The sequence below is a fragment of the Ostrinia furnacalis genome, unplaced genomic scaffold, assembly GCF_004193835.3.
Source record: "Ostrinia furnacalis isolate ACB-3 unplaced genomic scaffold, ASM419383v2 OfSCF7447, whole genome shotgun sequence".
Lineage (NCBI taxonomy): Eukaryota > Metazoa > Arthropoda > Insecta > Lepidoptera > Crambidae > Ostrinia > Ostrinia furnacalis.
In genome coordinates, this window is record NW_021137686.1 from 213,170 (window position 1) to 229,246 (window position 16,077).

Genomic DNA, 16,077 nt, shown 5'->3' on the forward strand with positions numbered 1-16,077 from the left:
TATCATTTAAAATCTTGAGATGTACAATACAAAAGAGGATATTTACAAAATAGTACACAACTAAAGGGGATATTTACAGTAAGTACAGAACAAAGGGGGATATTATAAAAGATCCGTGTCAAAAGAGGATATTATGATTTTTCTGAACTCTGTAACTTTAAATTAATAAGTCATATTTTTTGGCAAAAAGTGTAGTTAGAACACTGTAATGAAATAGTTTCATAACAGAAATAATGCTTTTCGGTAGGTCTGTAAATATTTCCCATATAAGTTTTTCCCATTTTGTGAAAAATAAGATAGAATGTAGGTATCCCCTTTTGAAAAGACACTCCTCAACTGTGAAAAGTTGTAGCATTCTTTAAAAAAAAACTGCTTTGATTTATTAAAAAGAAATATTTGTACAAACTTGTTGGCAAACATCTTGACACGTGTTTTTGATCGGATTTACAACAGTGAGTGACAAACCTAATAAAAAATTAAATTCCTTGTTGTGACAGCTTGGTTTTTCATTTTGGCACTCGACGCGCGATGTGAAATTCCCTTTCTTCAACAAAATTAAACTAAAATACTTTGGGAAGCCCTTCTAATATAAAAATGACACACACAACGCTCTTATTCTAAATTAAGCAGTAATAAACTATGGATGGGCTTAAACAAGAAATTGGTACAATAACTGTGGTGGACGACGAAACTATTGAAGATCGGTACAAAAGATGCGGGCTTCTGAACGTGATACAGCATATAGATATTTACGGAAAGTTCCGGTCCAGTTATGTGGAGCAAACTAAATCGAGAGTACAAGGTATGTTTGAAAAATAACATTTAGTGCCATTCATAGTCTATCAATGAAAAGTAAGTATACGGACGGATGTAAAAAACGTAGTTATTTTTAAGTAGGTTCGTCTTTGAAAGCGACTGAAGTTTCTAATGTTATTCGTTAAGTCTTTGACTTGAAGTCGCGGGTTCGATACCCGCAAAATACAGATGGGCGGTGTAACACCGCAGATGGTGCTGTCTAAAATGTATACAGGGTGTCCCAAATCACACTGACACCGGTGACCGGAAGTAGATGGCTTATGACGCACCGAACAAAGCCTTATGTTTCAAATTTCAACCACACCAACGCGTGCTGATCGCCATTGCCGGCGTCATGGGTCACGCGACCTGTCATTGGCCTATGATCGCGCCGGCGATGGTTGAAGCTAATATGTCCATAAAAAAGTTTCTCGAGTTTTGAGATAAGGCCATTTCTAGCTATTATTTGTTTTATTTTGGTTTTGGACGCAACGATCTGCAAAACTGCGTGTTCCATATTCATCTAAAGCCCGGTCTGTGAGCACGTAGAATTTTGTCCAATGACCCCACGCTACCCATCCTTATCACTCGCGCGTAATTATACCTATTGCTGTCGCGACTGTGCGACAAGCGCCCGCGTGTGTGCGAGCGCGACAGCAATATAATTACGCGCGACCAATAAGGATGGGTAGCTTGGGGTCATTGGACAATATTCTACGTGCTCGGAGACCAGACCATAGCCATAAATTCGAATTCCAGGCAACGACACCCCCCTGGCTATCACATCAATATCGGCATCTTCTGGGCGATTCTCAAACTTGAGCGACGCTTACAGTGACGTCACCAGACCCAAAAGCGTTAGTACAAAGCTCAGTAAGTTCTCTGTCACAACTCGAGTGTCTGGTTTGTACCCTGGACACGATATATTGTCCAGGAGGGCCAGGAAATGCAGGCTTTCGGACAAAAAGAACAATGTATGTTTCGGTGCTTATGTTTCTAGGTGATAAATAAATGTAATCGATGCGACTTGGAGTTTCTTTTAGTAGAAGTAGTAGTAGAGTTAACTGCGCACTTGGCAACCGTGACGTCACATTGACGCTCTGGTACGGACGGGGCGAGCACGGGTGAGTGGGAGTCGCATTTCATTTCATTTCAGTTAGCTCGATTGGGTTGTAGTTTTGGATTAGATTTCTATGTGTGACTTGTTATAGCTGTACTCGTTTTTTACTTCATGTGCCAGGTGACACACTTAATGATTTCAGTCACTTTGTCACCCTTAATTACAGATGAACATGTGAACTTAATGCCATATGGAATTTTCTCCTAGTCGACCTTTAGGACAAGCAGAAATGAAAGTAGGCGGTGCATAAAGGTTCATGTTTGTGTAAAGTATGGGTAGATTTACATATTAAAATTATTGTCCTAGCTAGACAGGTAGTCCTAAGTTTAGTTTTCAAACTTGCACGTGCCTACTTGTGTATGAGCGATAGAAGCTTGCGAATTAATAGTTTAGATGTTATCACTATGAAATAAAACCACTATTTGTGTAGGTTAATTAGAAAACGTGTTTATTATTATTACTCTCACAATAACAAATCTTATGGGATATTGGCGAGGTAGTCCTTCACGTGCGCTGGCTCGAGGCGACGGAAGCCGGCCGCGTCGCAGATGCCCACCTGGAAACAAGTAAAGTAAGCATTTACTATCTACAAATAGGATTTTATAAAAATAACTACCCCACTCTGATAGGTGTTTATAAAATCTCATGACGTCACATGAGACAATTTAACAACATACTGAGCTTTCTTACTGTCTTAAAGCCTTAGTTCAGGCCCCTCTTTCCCACTGGGCACTTTGGGCACGTGCCCAGGGCCCTGCGACCGAAGGGACCCTCAGTGTTACCAAGCCTCAAAAATATTAATAATTTTAGACCCCTAAAAATCCCATCTCACTTATTTGCCCCCTAAATCTGGGGGGAAAACCCTTAAGTTTTTAACACTGGGGGCCCCTGTCTACTCAAAAGACCTTTCTCCAGATGATATGGGCCCCCCTTGATTTAAGTGCCCAGGGCCCCTAATAGGTTAAAGACGGCCCTGCCTCAGTTGCACCTCTTTAACTTTAACCGGTGTTTTTGTATGGAGCTTGACGTTTGTGATAGTTAATATAAGATGGTGCAACCCAGGGTAAGTAGGCTTTTAAAGGCGCGAGCATACAGACTCTTCCCGTCAACACACCAGACTTCCCCAACCCAACCTATTCCATCATCATCATCATTTCAGCCACAGGACGTCCACTGCTTAACATAGGCTTCCCCCAGTGATTTGCAGATTAGCTGGTTGTTAGTGGCATACATCCAGCTTTATCCTACTACCTTTTTAAAGGCAGGTATAAACTGGATCGATAATAATTCATTTCTATTTGCAAATAGGCATTTATAACCGGGCATTGCCTGTAGTCCTGCCTCATAGAACCACGGTAGAAAAAATTTAGTAGTTGTACCGCCTATAACATAAACTATCCGTGATACTGCCAGTAGAACTAATTAGTAGGGTCTAGGGAAATCACGTTAAATACTACCCCCTCTTCCCATGGCATGGATATCATAAGAAGCAACTAAGGGTTATTCGTGAACTTCAGGCCTCCCTAGTCTGGCCAGAGTGGGGAGTGTAGGCCAAATCCTCCATTTGCGTCTGATAAATAGAGGGTCTTGCTTCTGCAGTGGAGACTAAATGGATGATGATGATATTACACATGTTTTAAGGTAATATTTTTGTCTGATGTAATAACATTATAAAATACTTTACCTCAATATTGTCGGCGCTCATCTGCCCCTCGAAGCCTTCCTTCAAAGTCAGGATCGCCGTGTGGACTGCATCGTCCAATTCCAGTTCTTCTGTATATCTGAAAGAGAGAAGACACTTATGTATTAATATCTTATCCTGCTAGTTGTTGAGAATGGATGGATATTTGTTGTTCTATCACGCAAAATTTACTGAACGGATTTTGATGAAACTTTACAGTATATACTAGTTTTTTTTACCGACTTCAAGAAAAGGAGGAGGTTCTCCATTCGGTTGGTTAGTTTTTTCTGTAGAGCCCAAAGATTAACCTGCAATTCATATTATGTACCAATTTATATGGTACTAGCTGACTCAGCGAACTTTGTACCGCCTATGTTCATCAGAAATAATATATGTAGGATTCTAATGATGAAATATTTTTTCAAATCGGTCCAGTATTTTCGGAGTCTATTCAATACAATAAATAAATAAGGTTTCCAGCAAGGCGGAGTGGATTGGAGAAATATTTTAAATAACCAATCTGATTTCATTGAGATCGATTAAAACTTGCTTTTTTACCCAGGAAACATCCCTAATAGGAATGATAATGGGTAAAATGAAGTCTTATTGGTAATTCAAAACATTTCACCGCTCCACTCCACCTTTTAAAATCGGCCTAACTAAACTAGCGTCTGTTGAGAGACTACACATGAAAGTTTCAAACTGGTCGCGTCATGTGTGGTCTCTCAACGGACGCTATGGCAGAAACTTAGATGCAACTCAAAAGTAACTAGCAGTTGCAGTTTCGTTGCAGTTGCGTTTCACCGTCTGTTCTGGGCCTAAGTGTGCGTACCTTTTCTCAAGGAATGTCTTTCCGTTATTGAAGTTCTTTCCCATAGCCGTCGCCTTCCAGGCGAAGTACGCGCCGGATGGATCACACTGGAACAGGTACGGTCGTCCGCCGTCCCAGCCGCAGATGAGGAGGGACACGCCGAAGGGACGCACGCCTCTGTGATGTAAAACAAACCATTATATTGTGACACTACACTGCTATACTATCCGTTCGCTTTAAGTTTGCTGCTGGCGAAATGATGTCACTCGAAGGAAAGCGTCTATAATATATCTTTAAGAAACTATATTTAAAATATTTTTTATTTATTAATTTTGATAAAAAAATTGTATTTGCGTAAAATAAGACACATTTAATTGCATTTATCACTAACTAATTGCGTTTAATCGTGGTTGGGGGAGGGGACGCGCATTCCACGGACCGCAAACTTAGCGCAAACGGGTAGTAGGTACTATTTTTCGATGCGGCCATGCGTGCGAGCGCCCCCACACGAGTTTTAGCGTAGTCCCTACTGCCTACGATTTTTTATTGGCCGAAACTTTGGTTCTTTTGTAATAATCAGTGTAATGCACGCAGTTTCATAAATGTTCATACTATTTAAAAAAAAAGCTATCAGGCGACAAAAAACCTGCGGGTAGTTTAATAGAGATAGTGGGTGTCGCTTATACTTTCTCCATGGTTTCATCCCTAAGATGTGGATAGTGGGCCAACTTTAACCTATTGGGGCCCTAAGCATTTAAGAAACTTAAATGCCTTTAGAAAACACAAGCAAATATAACAACAACTGTTAGGCTGGGTTGCACCATCTTACTTTAAATTTGACAAACGTCAGAAATCTGTCAAACTCCATACAAAACACCTCGATTATAGTTCCAAAATATTGAACTGTCCTATGCATGACATTGAGTGGGGCGCCACCGTCAATACCGGATCGCTGGTTCCGATTTTTGCCATGTTGGAAACCATATAGTTGAACGATGTTGTTGTTGTTGTCATTCGAGTTTGGTGGGACAGTTCAGCGTGGGTCATCTATATCGTTAAACTTACGGTCAAAGTTAGGTGGTGCAACTCAGCCTTAGTATTCTCAGTTTGCTGTTAAAAATATTTTTTTTTGAAAGCAGATGAGCTGTTTTTTTTGGATTATAAGTACTTACCCAGACTGCGTGTATTCCTGCATAACGGTAGCTACCCGCTGCACCAGCTGCGCGGTAGGAATCGGCTCGTGGTACATCAGGAAGTACTGCTGTGCCATCTTGCGGGCTTGAGCAACGAGCAGGCGGTAGTCCGGACCCATGCCGGAGTATACCATGCCTGGAGACAAGGTTAGTGGAAAATTCAGGGATTTACTTATTATATTTTAAACTATTATGTTGCACACGCCGTGTGGTGACGGCAGAGTAGAATACATTTGTCACCAACCCCTACTCTTCCCGCGGGTGTCGTAAGAGGCGACTTAGGGACTACACAACAAACAGAGAATGGGCCAGCAGCGCTCTCTGAAAAATATCAATCTTTTAAACTGCGATCTCCAACCCGCCTGCCAAGCGTGGGGATTATGGCAAATCCCTCCACCATAGTGGAGGAGGCTCATAGTCCAGCAGTGGACTGTAAAGGGCTGTTGATGATGATGATTATGTTGCATCCCATCCCAACTAATATTATAAATGCGAAAGTAACTCTGTCTGTCTGTCTCTCTGTTACGCTTTCCCGCTTAAACCTCGCAACCGATTTTGATGAAATTTGGCATAGAGATAGTTTGAGTCCCGGGAAAGAACATAGGATAGTTTTTATCCCGGTTTTTGAAACAGGGACGCGCGCGATAAAGTTTTTCTGTGACAGACAACATTCCACGCGGGCGAAGCCGCGGGCGGAAAGCTAGTTTTACTATAAAATTATCACTTCACGGGATTTATTGCAACAATATCTACTTTAACGGTAAATAAAATATTTACCCTCCCGACGTTTCGGCTCGGTTGCACGAGTCATGGTCGCGGGCAGACTGAGGAGATGCGGCGTCGTCTGCTCCGACGCGATGAGTTTTCTTCACCCACCCGCATTTGCACAATATTTTCGTCAGTGGTACAGTCAGTCCGACAGACGACGCCGCATCTTTTCAGTCTGCCCGCGACCATGACTCGTGCAACCGAGCCAAAACGTCGGGAGGGTAAATATTTTATTTACCGTTAAAATGGATATTGTTGCAATAAATCCCGTGAAGTGATGATTTACTTATTCTTAGTGATAAATGTGTGCTTATTATGCATTTAACGGTACGACATGTTAATTCAAGGGACTGCTGTGCCATCTTGGGCCGTATACAGAAAGAAAGCTAGAAACGTATAAGCGCTTGACAGCACTGGTAACCCGCGCAGGAAAATATATGAACGCGCGCCGATAAGCACTGAACGGCGCCGACAAGTTTCAACAAGCGCTGGTCAGCGCTGGACACTAATGCCATTTAACTTGCTTCCTTTGTGTAGCTTTCTTTCTGTATACGGCTGCAGTAGTTTAGGCCCATGCTCGAGTATACCATGCCTGGACTAAGTAAGAGTGGTGACTTCAAACATTTATTTATTACATGTAAATCTGTAACAACTGTACATCACTGATATACAAAATAGGAATAGAATTAAATATGATTGTCAGTCCAACGTTAAGCCTCAAGCAAGAAATAAAAACTTTATTTAACACAAATTATACAAATAACAAATAATGAACACTACTATGTATAGACTATGAAAGGTGCTTTCTGTCATGCCAATATGGTGCCTGCTCAGTATAAATTGAGACACTCAAGATTTTTTGGTTCATGGATATCATCAAAAAATGAGATTGTATTGTAACTGAATAATTTACTCGTCACGGATTACAAACTGAATGACAAGGATTAAACTAAATGTTTTACTAAGCCTCTTCGCGGAAGATAGTTGTGTAGAAAAGTACACTAGGATGTCTGACACTGATTTACAACAGCACGAAGCACTGAAGAGCACAATTTTTAAGTTGTGTTAGTATTTCTATGTAAATACTAGGTTTGCAGGCTCTTGGGACAGTATGGTTAGTTATCAAGACCAATGTCATTATTTTTAAGGTAATTGTTCATATTGGCCGCTGCGATACAAGCTTTCCTGCTTAGTGCAGAGACCGCCAGAATAATTTGTACAATGTGACATCTTTTAGTAATAAATACTTTTTTACTTTTACTTTACTTACTCACTTTAGTTATTTATCACTAACACCAACTTACCGATATGGCCTGTGATCATTTCAACTTTGTTCACACTGTGTTCATCATACAGAATACTTTTGTGCTTGTTCTCAGTTGCAATGACGACTCCATTTGATGCTGAAACATAATTATTAACAAGTAATTAGCATTTTTACTATAATTTTGATGACTTTGCAAAAACGTTTAAAGGTCTTGAAAAACGCTAAAAATTGCATTATCAACTGATAAAATTAAGAAAGACGTATTCTATGCTTAATTTTATAGAGAAATAGCAGTGTATTGCTTTAATTTTGTGTCAAAATTTCGAAAGAGTCTAACCTCAAAGTGAGATTGAAATAACTCATATTATTTACCTTTTATGCCGACGGAGGTGCCGCCGGCTGCTACAGCGGCTAAAGCATATTCGATTTGCACTAATTTTCCTGACGGGCTATAAATAAAATAGGAATTAAACAGAATTAAAACACTTTCTAACACAGTAAAGTTTGTACCTTCAATTCTAGTTCATTTACGGGTCAAAGAATGATTTTACAATACACAAACGTAGGCACATTGTTAGTGATTATACTGGTGTAACAATTAGCGACAAATTAAGCGTAAATAAAGCAAAATTACCTGAAAGTTGTAAGAGAAAAGCTGTAACGTTCTGACGCCATGATTACAAAGCAAATTGTCAAATCATTTCTGTTTGTTTCTTTATGTTGGCATCACCGCCACAGATTAGAGAGTATCACCGCCAAATGTCAAATTTTTTAATAAAGGGCTCATTACACCATACCGATTTTCAATTGAATACTCGATTCCTGTTGGCCAATTACTATATGTTCAAGTCCGTGAAGCTTGATTCCTATTGGCTGATGAATCCACCAATAGGGGAACGCATCTTTCGCTCAATAATTTGAGTTGTCAGATTTGTGGAAACATTTGGGCTATTTATAAAATTCGTGTTCTTTACCAAAAAACTGTAATAAATATTATTTTGGTATGTTTGGGGGCTTACGTGGAGTTTCGCCCGCCTCTGAAGATATGTCGGAAAGTACATTAGAACGGAATCGCGCAGAGAAAGCGCTAATTACGAAGACGCCTACACAGAGCCAGGTTTTCTTGAATAAATCCACGGGGAATGTTAAAAATTACTCGGATAAAAATGGGAATGAAGTTACGAAGTCGATGCATAAAGGAAGGAAGACTTTTGCGTTTTGGACCCTGGTCTGTTTGTTGTTCGCGCTCGCGATCGGAAATTTAATTTTGACATTCACTATTTTGGCTGTTTTGCGTCTCGGACAAGGTAAGTGTCCGTGAATTTGTTGACCTATTTACCATAGAAAACTAGGCCCCTTCATTCTTTCTTTATCTTTTTTTGCCCTTCTGTCCTAATCCTACTTATTAAAGTACACCCTATATTAATGTACACAGCGCCATCTAGTCTCGAAAATAAGAAAGTTATTAAGTAAAGTCAGCGTAAAATAATTCGTGACACCCAAAGTAGCCAAAAGAGGTGGTGTTGATAATACTTTGGCCACGTTGGGTGTCACGGACTATTTGACGTTGACTGCACAGCCTGTACTAGCTTTTGCCAGCGGCTTTGCCCGATTTTTATTATTCTTCAAATCCAAAGTCCTTTTGGGGAATCTCGCGCAAAAATCAAGTCTTACTAAAGCCGGGTCTTCAACGAGTGTTTTGCGCGCACGCCACCATGTTAACATTCAAACATTTTCGCTGGCAATTTTGTTGAATGTTGACATGTTTTTGTTATTGTGTAGGGCAAAACGCGCGCTGGAGACGGCTTTAGAGTAGGCGCACACCGTTGATTTTTCGTCGGCCGATAGTTTAGTCGGGCAGTTGATCAGTATGGGCATGTATGGAAGTGCGCACACTACGCCGATTCGATTTGGCCGATTCTTTATACAATTTAAAATCGGGCACAACTATCGGCCAACTAAAAATCAATACGCGATGTGTATGTGCGCCTACTCTTAAGGTGACTGCTAGATAATAAAGCTCTTACGCCTCATCACGACTTTTCCTACAGGCATGGAATCCATAGAGTTCTTACCCGAACACAACGCCATCAAACTCCTGGGGCGCGCGGAGCTGGAGCATGTCTACAAGAGGGACGGCCTCATCGAGGGCTTCCGCGACGAGCCTGTTAGCATCACCAGCGAAAACGGCTCCGTCAACTTCAACTTGCAGACCAGGTCAGTGATCCTGGATGGTAAGAAGCAGAGTACTAACTAATAGAATAGGCTACCACTATTAGCGTATTGAAATAATTTCGTTAGCATACAAAAGATTTTATCGAAAATAAATCCTTGATTTGGTCCGCGTATCTACGACCGATCATGTCTATCACCCAAAGACGTAGTCAACAAAAAAACGGGGTCCCTTTGGACCTTTAAAATTGCGATGCAAATTCCATATTGGATTTCTAATCTTCCAACATCTTTAGTCCAATGCCCTGGGGTGATGCGGGGGATAGCCACCAATGATTCCAAGATTGGCCGGTTAGCAGTGGCCTGCTTCCAGTGCCTTCCTACGTTTATAAGGGCGTCTGTCCACCTTGCGAGTGGACAACCTACACTGCACTTGCCCTGAAGATGTGCCGATGCTTATTTTAAAGAGCCCATATTGTTATTCCAGAGTCGCCCGCTCCGATACGAAGCTGGTGGTGAACACATCTGGCCTGTTCGTCCGCGGCGTCAACTCGTTTGAATTGACCGATCCTGAGTCTGGAGAGACTGTGTTTAGTACTGGCGCCGCTTCCATCAACGTTCCTACTGGGCTGAACAATATACACGCTAAAGTAAGTCTTATTGCGCTAGTATAAGGTTTATTTTGGGCGCCAACTCATTCGAACTCATAAGGTTAATTTTGATCCTAAGTCTGGAGAATGTTTAGTACTAGCGCCGCCTCCATCACTGTTCCTACTGGACTGAACAACATACACGCTAAGGTAGGCCATGTAACCATGTTTCAATGGCTCAAGTTTATTATCACAAGCATCTACTTTTCCATAATTCGCCGTGTCCTTTTTCACATTTTCCCTACTCCGCACTCGCACTGTCTTGCTCTTTATTTTGTTAGAGCGACGAAAAATGATTAAGACCCCATTTCACAGTTCTCCAGTCAACTTGAACTAATTACGAACCATTTTTAACACTCCTCCCAACAAGAGGGGAAACGTGATAGTAGCAATTTCGAAAACCCTTCGCTCTAGGATTTTTCTGTATGTAAGTAGTTAAATAAATACTCATTGGTTAAGGGATTTCAAATTAAACCTTTCACGTATTTCCAGTAGTCTAGTATAGGGGGGCTGGATTGCCTACATAATCTCTCATCTCTCATTCCAGCAAGTATCAACAAAACGGATCACAGCACCAGTGGACGAAGACCTAACCCTCCGTTCGGACAATTCCGCTCACCTTCGTGGCTCCGAAGGCACTCACATGGAATCCAAGCAGTTACTCTGGAGCGCTGACCAGGACATCTACTTAAAATCCATCAACGGTTCCGTAGTTTTGAGCGGGAAAGAAGGAGTCTTCGTTGACGTAAAGGCATTGCCTATTGCGTTGACTTTCAACAGAACTGATAGGATCCAGGGGCAGTTTAAAGTGTGCGTGTGTATGCCACAAGGGAAGTTGTTTAGGGTGCCGGCACCAGATGGCACTCGCGTTGCGTGCTCTCACGTCAATTTGACAGCGCCTAATAATCCGTGCGCGTGAGTTGATTTCAGATATGGATTAGAGGTTGATTTTAAGTATTAATAAGTCAATAATGTACTTTAACCCCATATCAATAGATATTCAAATCTTACTACATATACCGATATTGAGTGAGAGAAGAAACTATGTACAGTCAGCGTCAAGTAGTTCGTGACACCCAAAGCGGCCAAAAAGTTGACACACCCTGTTGCGAACTTTTTGGCTACTTTGGGTGTCACGAAATATTTGAGGCTGACTGTACCAAATGTAAACACAACCGAGTCGATTTTACAAATCTTTGCTGTAGGTAGATAGACTCGCTGTAGCATTATTATAAAACTAGCAAATTATTTACTCTTAGAATTAAGAGCCATTTTACATTTTTGTGCGAATTTCTAAGATTTTGGAAGCATGAATTACTATCTTAAGCAACACCCAGAGATCATTTAATAACTGCGAAAGATAGGTCAATCCTTGGTGTTGACCATTAATGAAACTGATTTACTAAAACTCTTTTGCTTAATTCACAGTGCCCCATCTCCCACAACCATTTTACGGAAAAATTGCCGCAGACTCATTTTCAAAGACCTGTACCTATCTATTATTTATGCTCATATAATAAGCTTAAAAATATATAGTAATCATCGGGCATATATTCTTGTAGTCCATTAATGAAATAGATTCTTCAATTTCATTACCATTATTGAGTAAAATCTAAAAATAATTTGGCAAATTTGAAGATTAACGTCACATTTTGATCGTGGTTTTTGATTTAAAAACACAGCAATAACTGCAATAAAAGTATCCCAAAATAAAGAATATTCATTGTAGAATTGATTTCTACAGTTATTGTTTAANAGAACAAAGGGGGATATTATAAAAGATCCGTGTCAAAAGAGGATATTATGATTTTTCTGAACTCTGTAACTTTAAATTAATAAGTCATATTTTTTGGCAAAAAGTGTAGTTAGAACACTGTAATGAAATAGTTTCATAACAGAAATAATGCTTTTCGGTAGGTCTGTAAATATTTCCCATATAAGTTTTTCCCATTTTGTGAAAAATAAGATAGAATGTAGGTATCCCCTTTTGAAAAGACACTCCTCATATAAACCTACGCTCTATAGTTTTCAAATGCAATATTCAGGGATAGCGCTTTCTCTTTCATCGCTATTTTCTTGAGATATCAGTAGCATTATTATACACTTTGATAATTATTATTAAAAGAGAGGAATGGTAGTGTAAGTTAGTTATGTTTTTAGTATGTATAAATGTATTGATGTGTTTCATAGCTGTTTGTTTTTCATCACAACGTCGTCGTCGAAAATCGATGATAAATTAAAAATTGATATGATAGCGCTCATTTTAATAAGGAAACTACTCATTATTTGACTTATTGCCTTAGGCCTGAGCCCTTTGTATGTATATTTAGCTAGTTTTCAATTTCCTATATCCTCGCGCTCATACATTCCAATACCATTTCTATAGCGCATATCTAATTGTTTGTTTGTTCCGGCGTTTCTTCTCAGCACTTGCCATATGTTTGTCTCGAAGCGCTGGTAGGGCCCAAAAGATAAGGAGACATGTAAAGTGCCCCATAAGGGCTAACTTTTCTTTTTTATTATTTTCTATAATAATTTTGACGTTCATAAGTGCCACTTGTGGTCTAAACTGAATAAATACTTTTGATTTTGATTTTTGATAATCATTTTACGTTCAGGCTGACCGCCTCTAACGATGTGTGCACTCCTTGAGGCCTTGGCCTCACAGGCCGCTTCACAAAGGCAGCTCCACTTCTCTTTGCAAATGTTTCACTGCACGAAACAATTATTTGCTGTGAACAGTTGCATAATTGTGTTGTGCATTCGCCACAAAGGTTAATTAGTGACTTTTTGGAGGAAAAATTATGGAACGAAACGTTGGTGGTTCTGGATTTCAACAGTTGTGGTTAATTTGAGAACTTTTCTCATTTTCAGCGTGCATCAAGATTTTGTTAATGCTATTACCTTAACATAAATTGTTTAAAGTCTGTCAATAAATTCTGAACAATTAGGAAATAATTATGTAGTCAATATTAACGATCATCAGTTGTGATTACAGATTCGAATCCCGTGGGGGGAAGCGTTTTTGTGATCAGCATGAACACTAGTTAGGTGTTTCGGTCCCATACAAGTTATCAATATGTATTAGTCTACATTATCTAGTTAGTCACCATAAATGAAGCTCTGTTAGTTTAGGGCAAGATGATTGATCTAAGAATTGTATTAGTTTATTTCTGTACAATTGCTGTTCACAAGCAATATCTAAGTCCTGATTTAAAAAATAATGGTAGGCAAATTGGTATAACAATGACTTCCTACAAGCAGTTCCGAGCAAACATGGCGTCGGCTCTGTCAATTGAGCCCGCGCAAATTACTGCAAACACAAAGAGCTCATCAACCACATAGAGCGCCTTCCGCTGATTATAACAAAATAAACAGTCGCGAGATCAAAGCGAGATCGTCTGTTTCATCTCGCTCATTTCCTTCACAAAGTTCGCCTTATCTTGCAGAAAAAATAAAAAAAGTAAGCGAAAGATACATTACTGATTCTACTCGCGCCGATAGAGCGCCTGCATCGAATCCACCAAAACAATAGACGTAAAAAAAACGAACGGGCCCGTTAAAACCCTCGTGACGTCACCTGAACGAATTAAGACCTCTATCCCTTTCGCCCACGGCCAGGGTTGGGGTGTCCCGCTCGCACACAAGAGGCAATTGACCCATTTTCGGCGGTCCTGCAATAATTTCGCGAAGGGCCGGAGCGTAGCTATAGATTTCGCCGCCTTGCACATTCTTAGGGCCGCGTGGCCGAGTTATACTTTCAATTTGGACCGTTTTGTACTCGTTATCGACTGTTTTTGGAATGTAGAGTATTTTCGATAGATGAAAGGAACTCTATTATAGAATAGAAACGAATACGAACTAACTGAATGAGCCAGAATTATTTCATAGCTAAAGGCATTCTTTCCCAGTCAACAATTACTAGATGGCAGTAAAAACAAGAAACGAAGTAGTTACACTAATGAAAGGGTACCTACATACTCGTATTGAGAACATTTTGTTACACAATTTAAGATTTTCTTTCAAATTCAATATAGGAAATGTCTTCTAAGAATACACAAAAAAGTAGCCTCTACAAGACATTTTCTGTACCATTTTCCATCGTCATTTTAGGTTTAGGATGACCCCGCACTAATCAGTAAGTACTGACAATACTTGATGTATCATATTCTTATCTCAATAGCAAGATATCCTATAAGATTTCTTATTCAGGAAATCTGAAAATATCTCGTAAGTTAGTGATATCACAGATACCTATCGCAGAAACATGTAATTTAGCTTTAAGGTTATCCCTAATCGCACTTGTTTGTTTAATCTCGATTAGTTATAGTTACTGCTTATAGGCTATCAAAGTTGGTCTAATGTGCTCGTATATCCGTTATGTAAGAACGTAAAAACAAATACGCAACCAAATAAGTAACATGTTATTGTGTATCATATGGCTGGAGCATATCCTGCAAAACATGAATTTACATGAAGCAATTCCTAAACAAAGAAATAAAGTAAAGTGTTAATAATAAGGTACTATTTTATAGTTTTGATTATTTTATAGTCGTGGCGTTCTGTCACTAGTATCGAAGCATTTTCTTCAAAAGTCTGCTTAAGTGACATGGAAGCTTATAACCGAAACTAGCGTTTTTCTGTTATTATGATATTATAATGGTATAGTTAGATTTCAAAATTTGCAATGATGTTTATGAAGGAATCGCTAGGATCTTATTGCAAAATAATTATACTTGTTATAAATAAACCTATGACCAATGTTTACGTGATTCACGTTTGAATAATCAAGTAATTACCGGAGGTCCTTTACCCATATTTCCCCGTTTCATCTCCTTAATAAGTACGTCATTATTTACCAACTCACTCGTACATTAGTGGCATAAACAATAATAAATTGGATTTTCTTATTTAAGAACGAAAGAAGGAAAAGAGGAAAAATATATTAATTAGCATACTGTATTGTAGAGTTCCCCAATCAACAACAATATTGATTTTAATTTGCTAAGCATGAACAATTTTGTACATTCATGAATCATTGACTTTTCTTGTCCTTAAAAACTTTTAATTGTGTTTGTACTTAGGTACAAGTAGGTACTAATTGTAGATACAGATCCGTATACTTTTAAATGAACGTTGAAAAAGATAACAAAGTCCGTGGCATAGTTTACAAGAAGTATTCTGAAAAAGACTAAAATAGCAAGTTCATTTTAAACTGTATAAAAATAATTTCTTAAAAAACATTTAGATAAGTATTTTGAGTGTTAACGTTACCAAAATTTTATTTTATGAAGAAAATTAGCCTTATTAATTAACAAAACGTTTCAAATAACCAACAAACGAGATGATTCTAACCGAAAACCACGGAATTAGATATTCCTCTCAAATATAGCTACAGGTTTCTAGACTTAGAACGTGTTGAACTGCAAATCGATTAAACCATTAGATTTAACTATAGTACTATTCTTACTCATAAATACACTATGTGACGTCTAAACCTCAATCAATGTCGAGCATTCTAACAATACTGCATCCCAGTCCAAATAAATTCTTCAGCCACATAAAATTCTATAATAAATTCGTACTATCGGTACAAAGGGCCAGCCCTCCCTAACCAAAC

The 16,077-nt window shown here is 39.2% G+C and overlaps 3 protein-coding genes across 3 annotated transcripts; 2 read left to right on the forward strand and 1 right to left on the reverse strand.

Moving 5' to 3' along the window:
* Positions 1 to 514: 514 nt before the first annotated feature.
* LOC114364553 (uncharacterized) lies at positions 515 to 1,813 on the forward strand. The gene is made up of 2 exons (XM_028320742.1): positions 515 to 802; positions 1,555 to 1,813. Exons 1-2 carry the CDS (start codon positions 640 to 642, stop codon positions 1,797 to 1,799), a joined length of 408 nt encoding a protein of 135 aa, XP_028176543.1. The 5' UTR covers positions 515 to 639; the 3' UTR covers positions 1,800 to 1,813.
* A 523-nt stretch (positions 1,814 to 2,336) lies between these two features.
* On the reverse strand, positions 2,337 to 8,361 carry Prosalpha2 (proteasome alpha2 subunit). The gene is made up of 7 exons (XM_028320741.1): positions 8,270 to 8,361; positions 8,008 to 8,084; positions 7,673 to 7,771; positions 5,580 to 5,736; positions 4,429 to 4,584; positions 3,600 to 3,696; positions 2,337 to 2,471 (listed from the first exon to the last, which is right to left on the reverse strand). The coding sequence occupies exons 1-7, from the start codon at positions 8,308 to 8,310 to the stop codon at positions 2,394 to 2,396; spliced, it is 705 nt and encodes a 234-aa protein (XP_028176542.1). The 5' UTR covers positions 8,311 to 8,361; the 3' UTR covers positions 2,337 to 2,393.
* A 197-nt stretch (positions 8,362 to 8,558) lies between these two features.
* Positions 8,559 to 11,414, forward strand: Scgbeta (sarcoglycan beta). Its single transcript, XM_028320740.1, has 4 exons — positions 8,559 to 8,942; positions 9,687 to 9,852; positions 10,295 to 10,457; positions 11,005 to 11,414. The coding sequence occupies exons 1-4, from the start codon at positions 8,639 to 8,641 to the stop codon at positions 11,374 to 11,376; spliced, it is 1,005 nt and encodes a 334-aa protein (XP_028176541.1). The 5' UTR covers positions 8,559 to 8,638; the 3' UTR covers positions 11,377 to 11,414.
* The last annotated feature ends 4,663 nt before the right edge of the window (positions 11,415 to 16,077 follow it).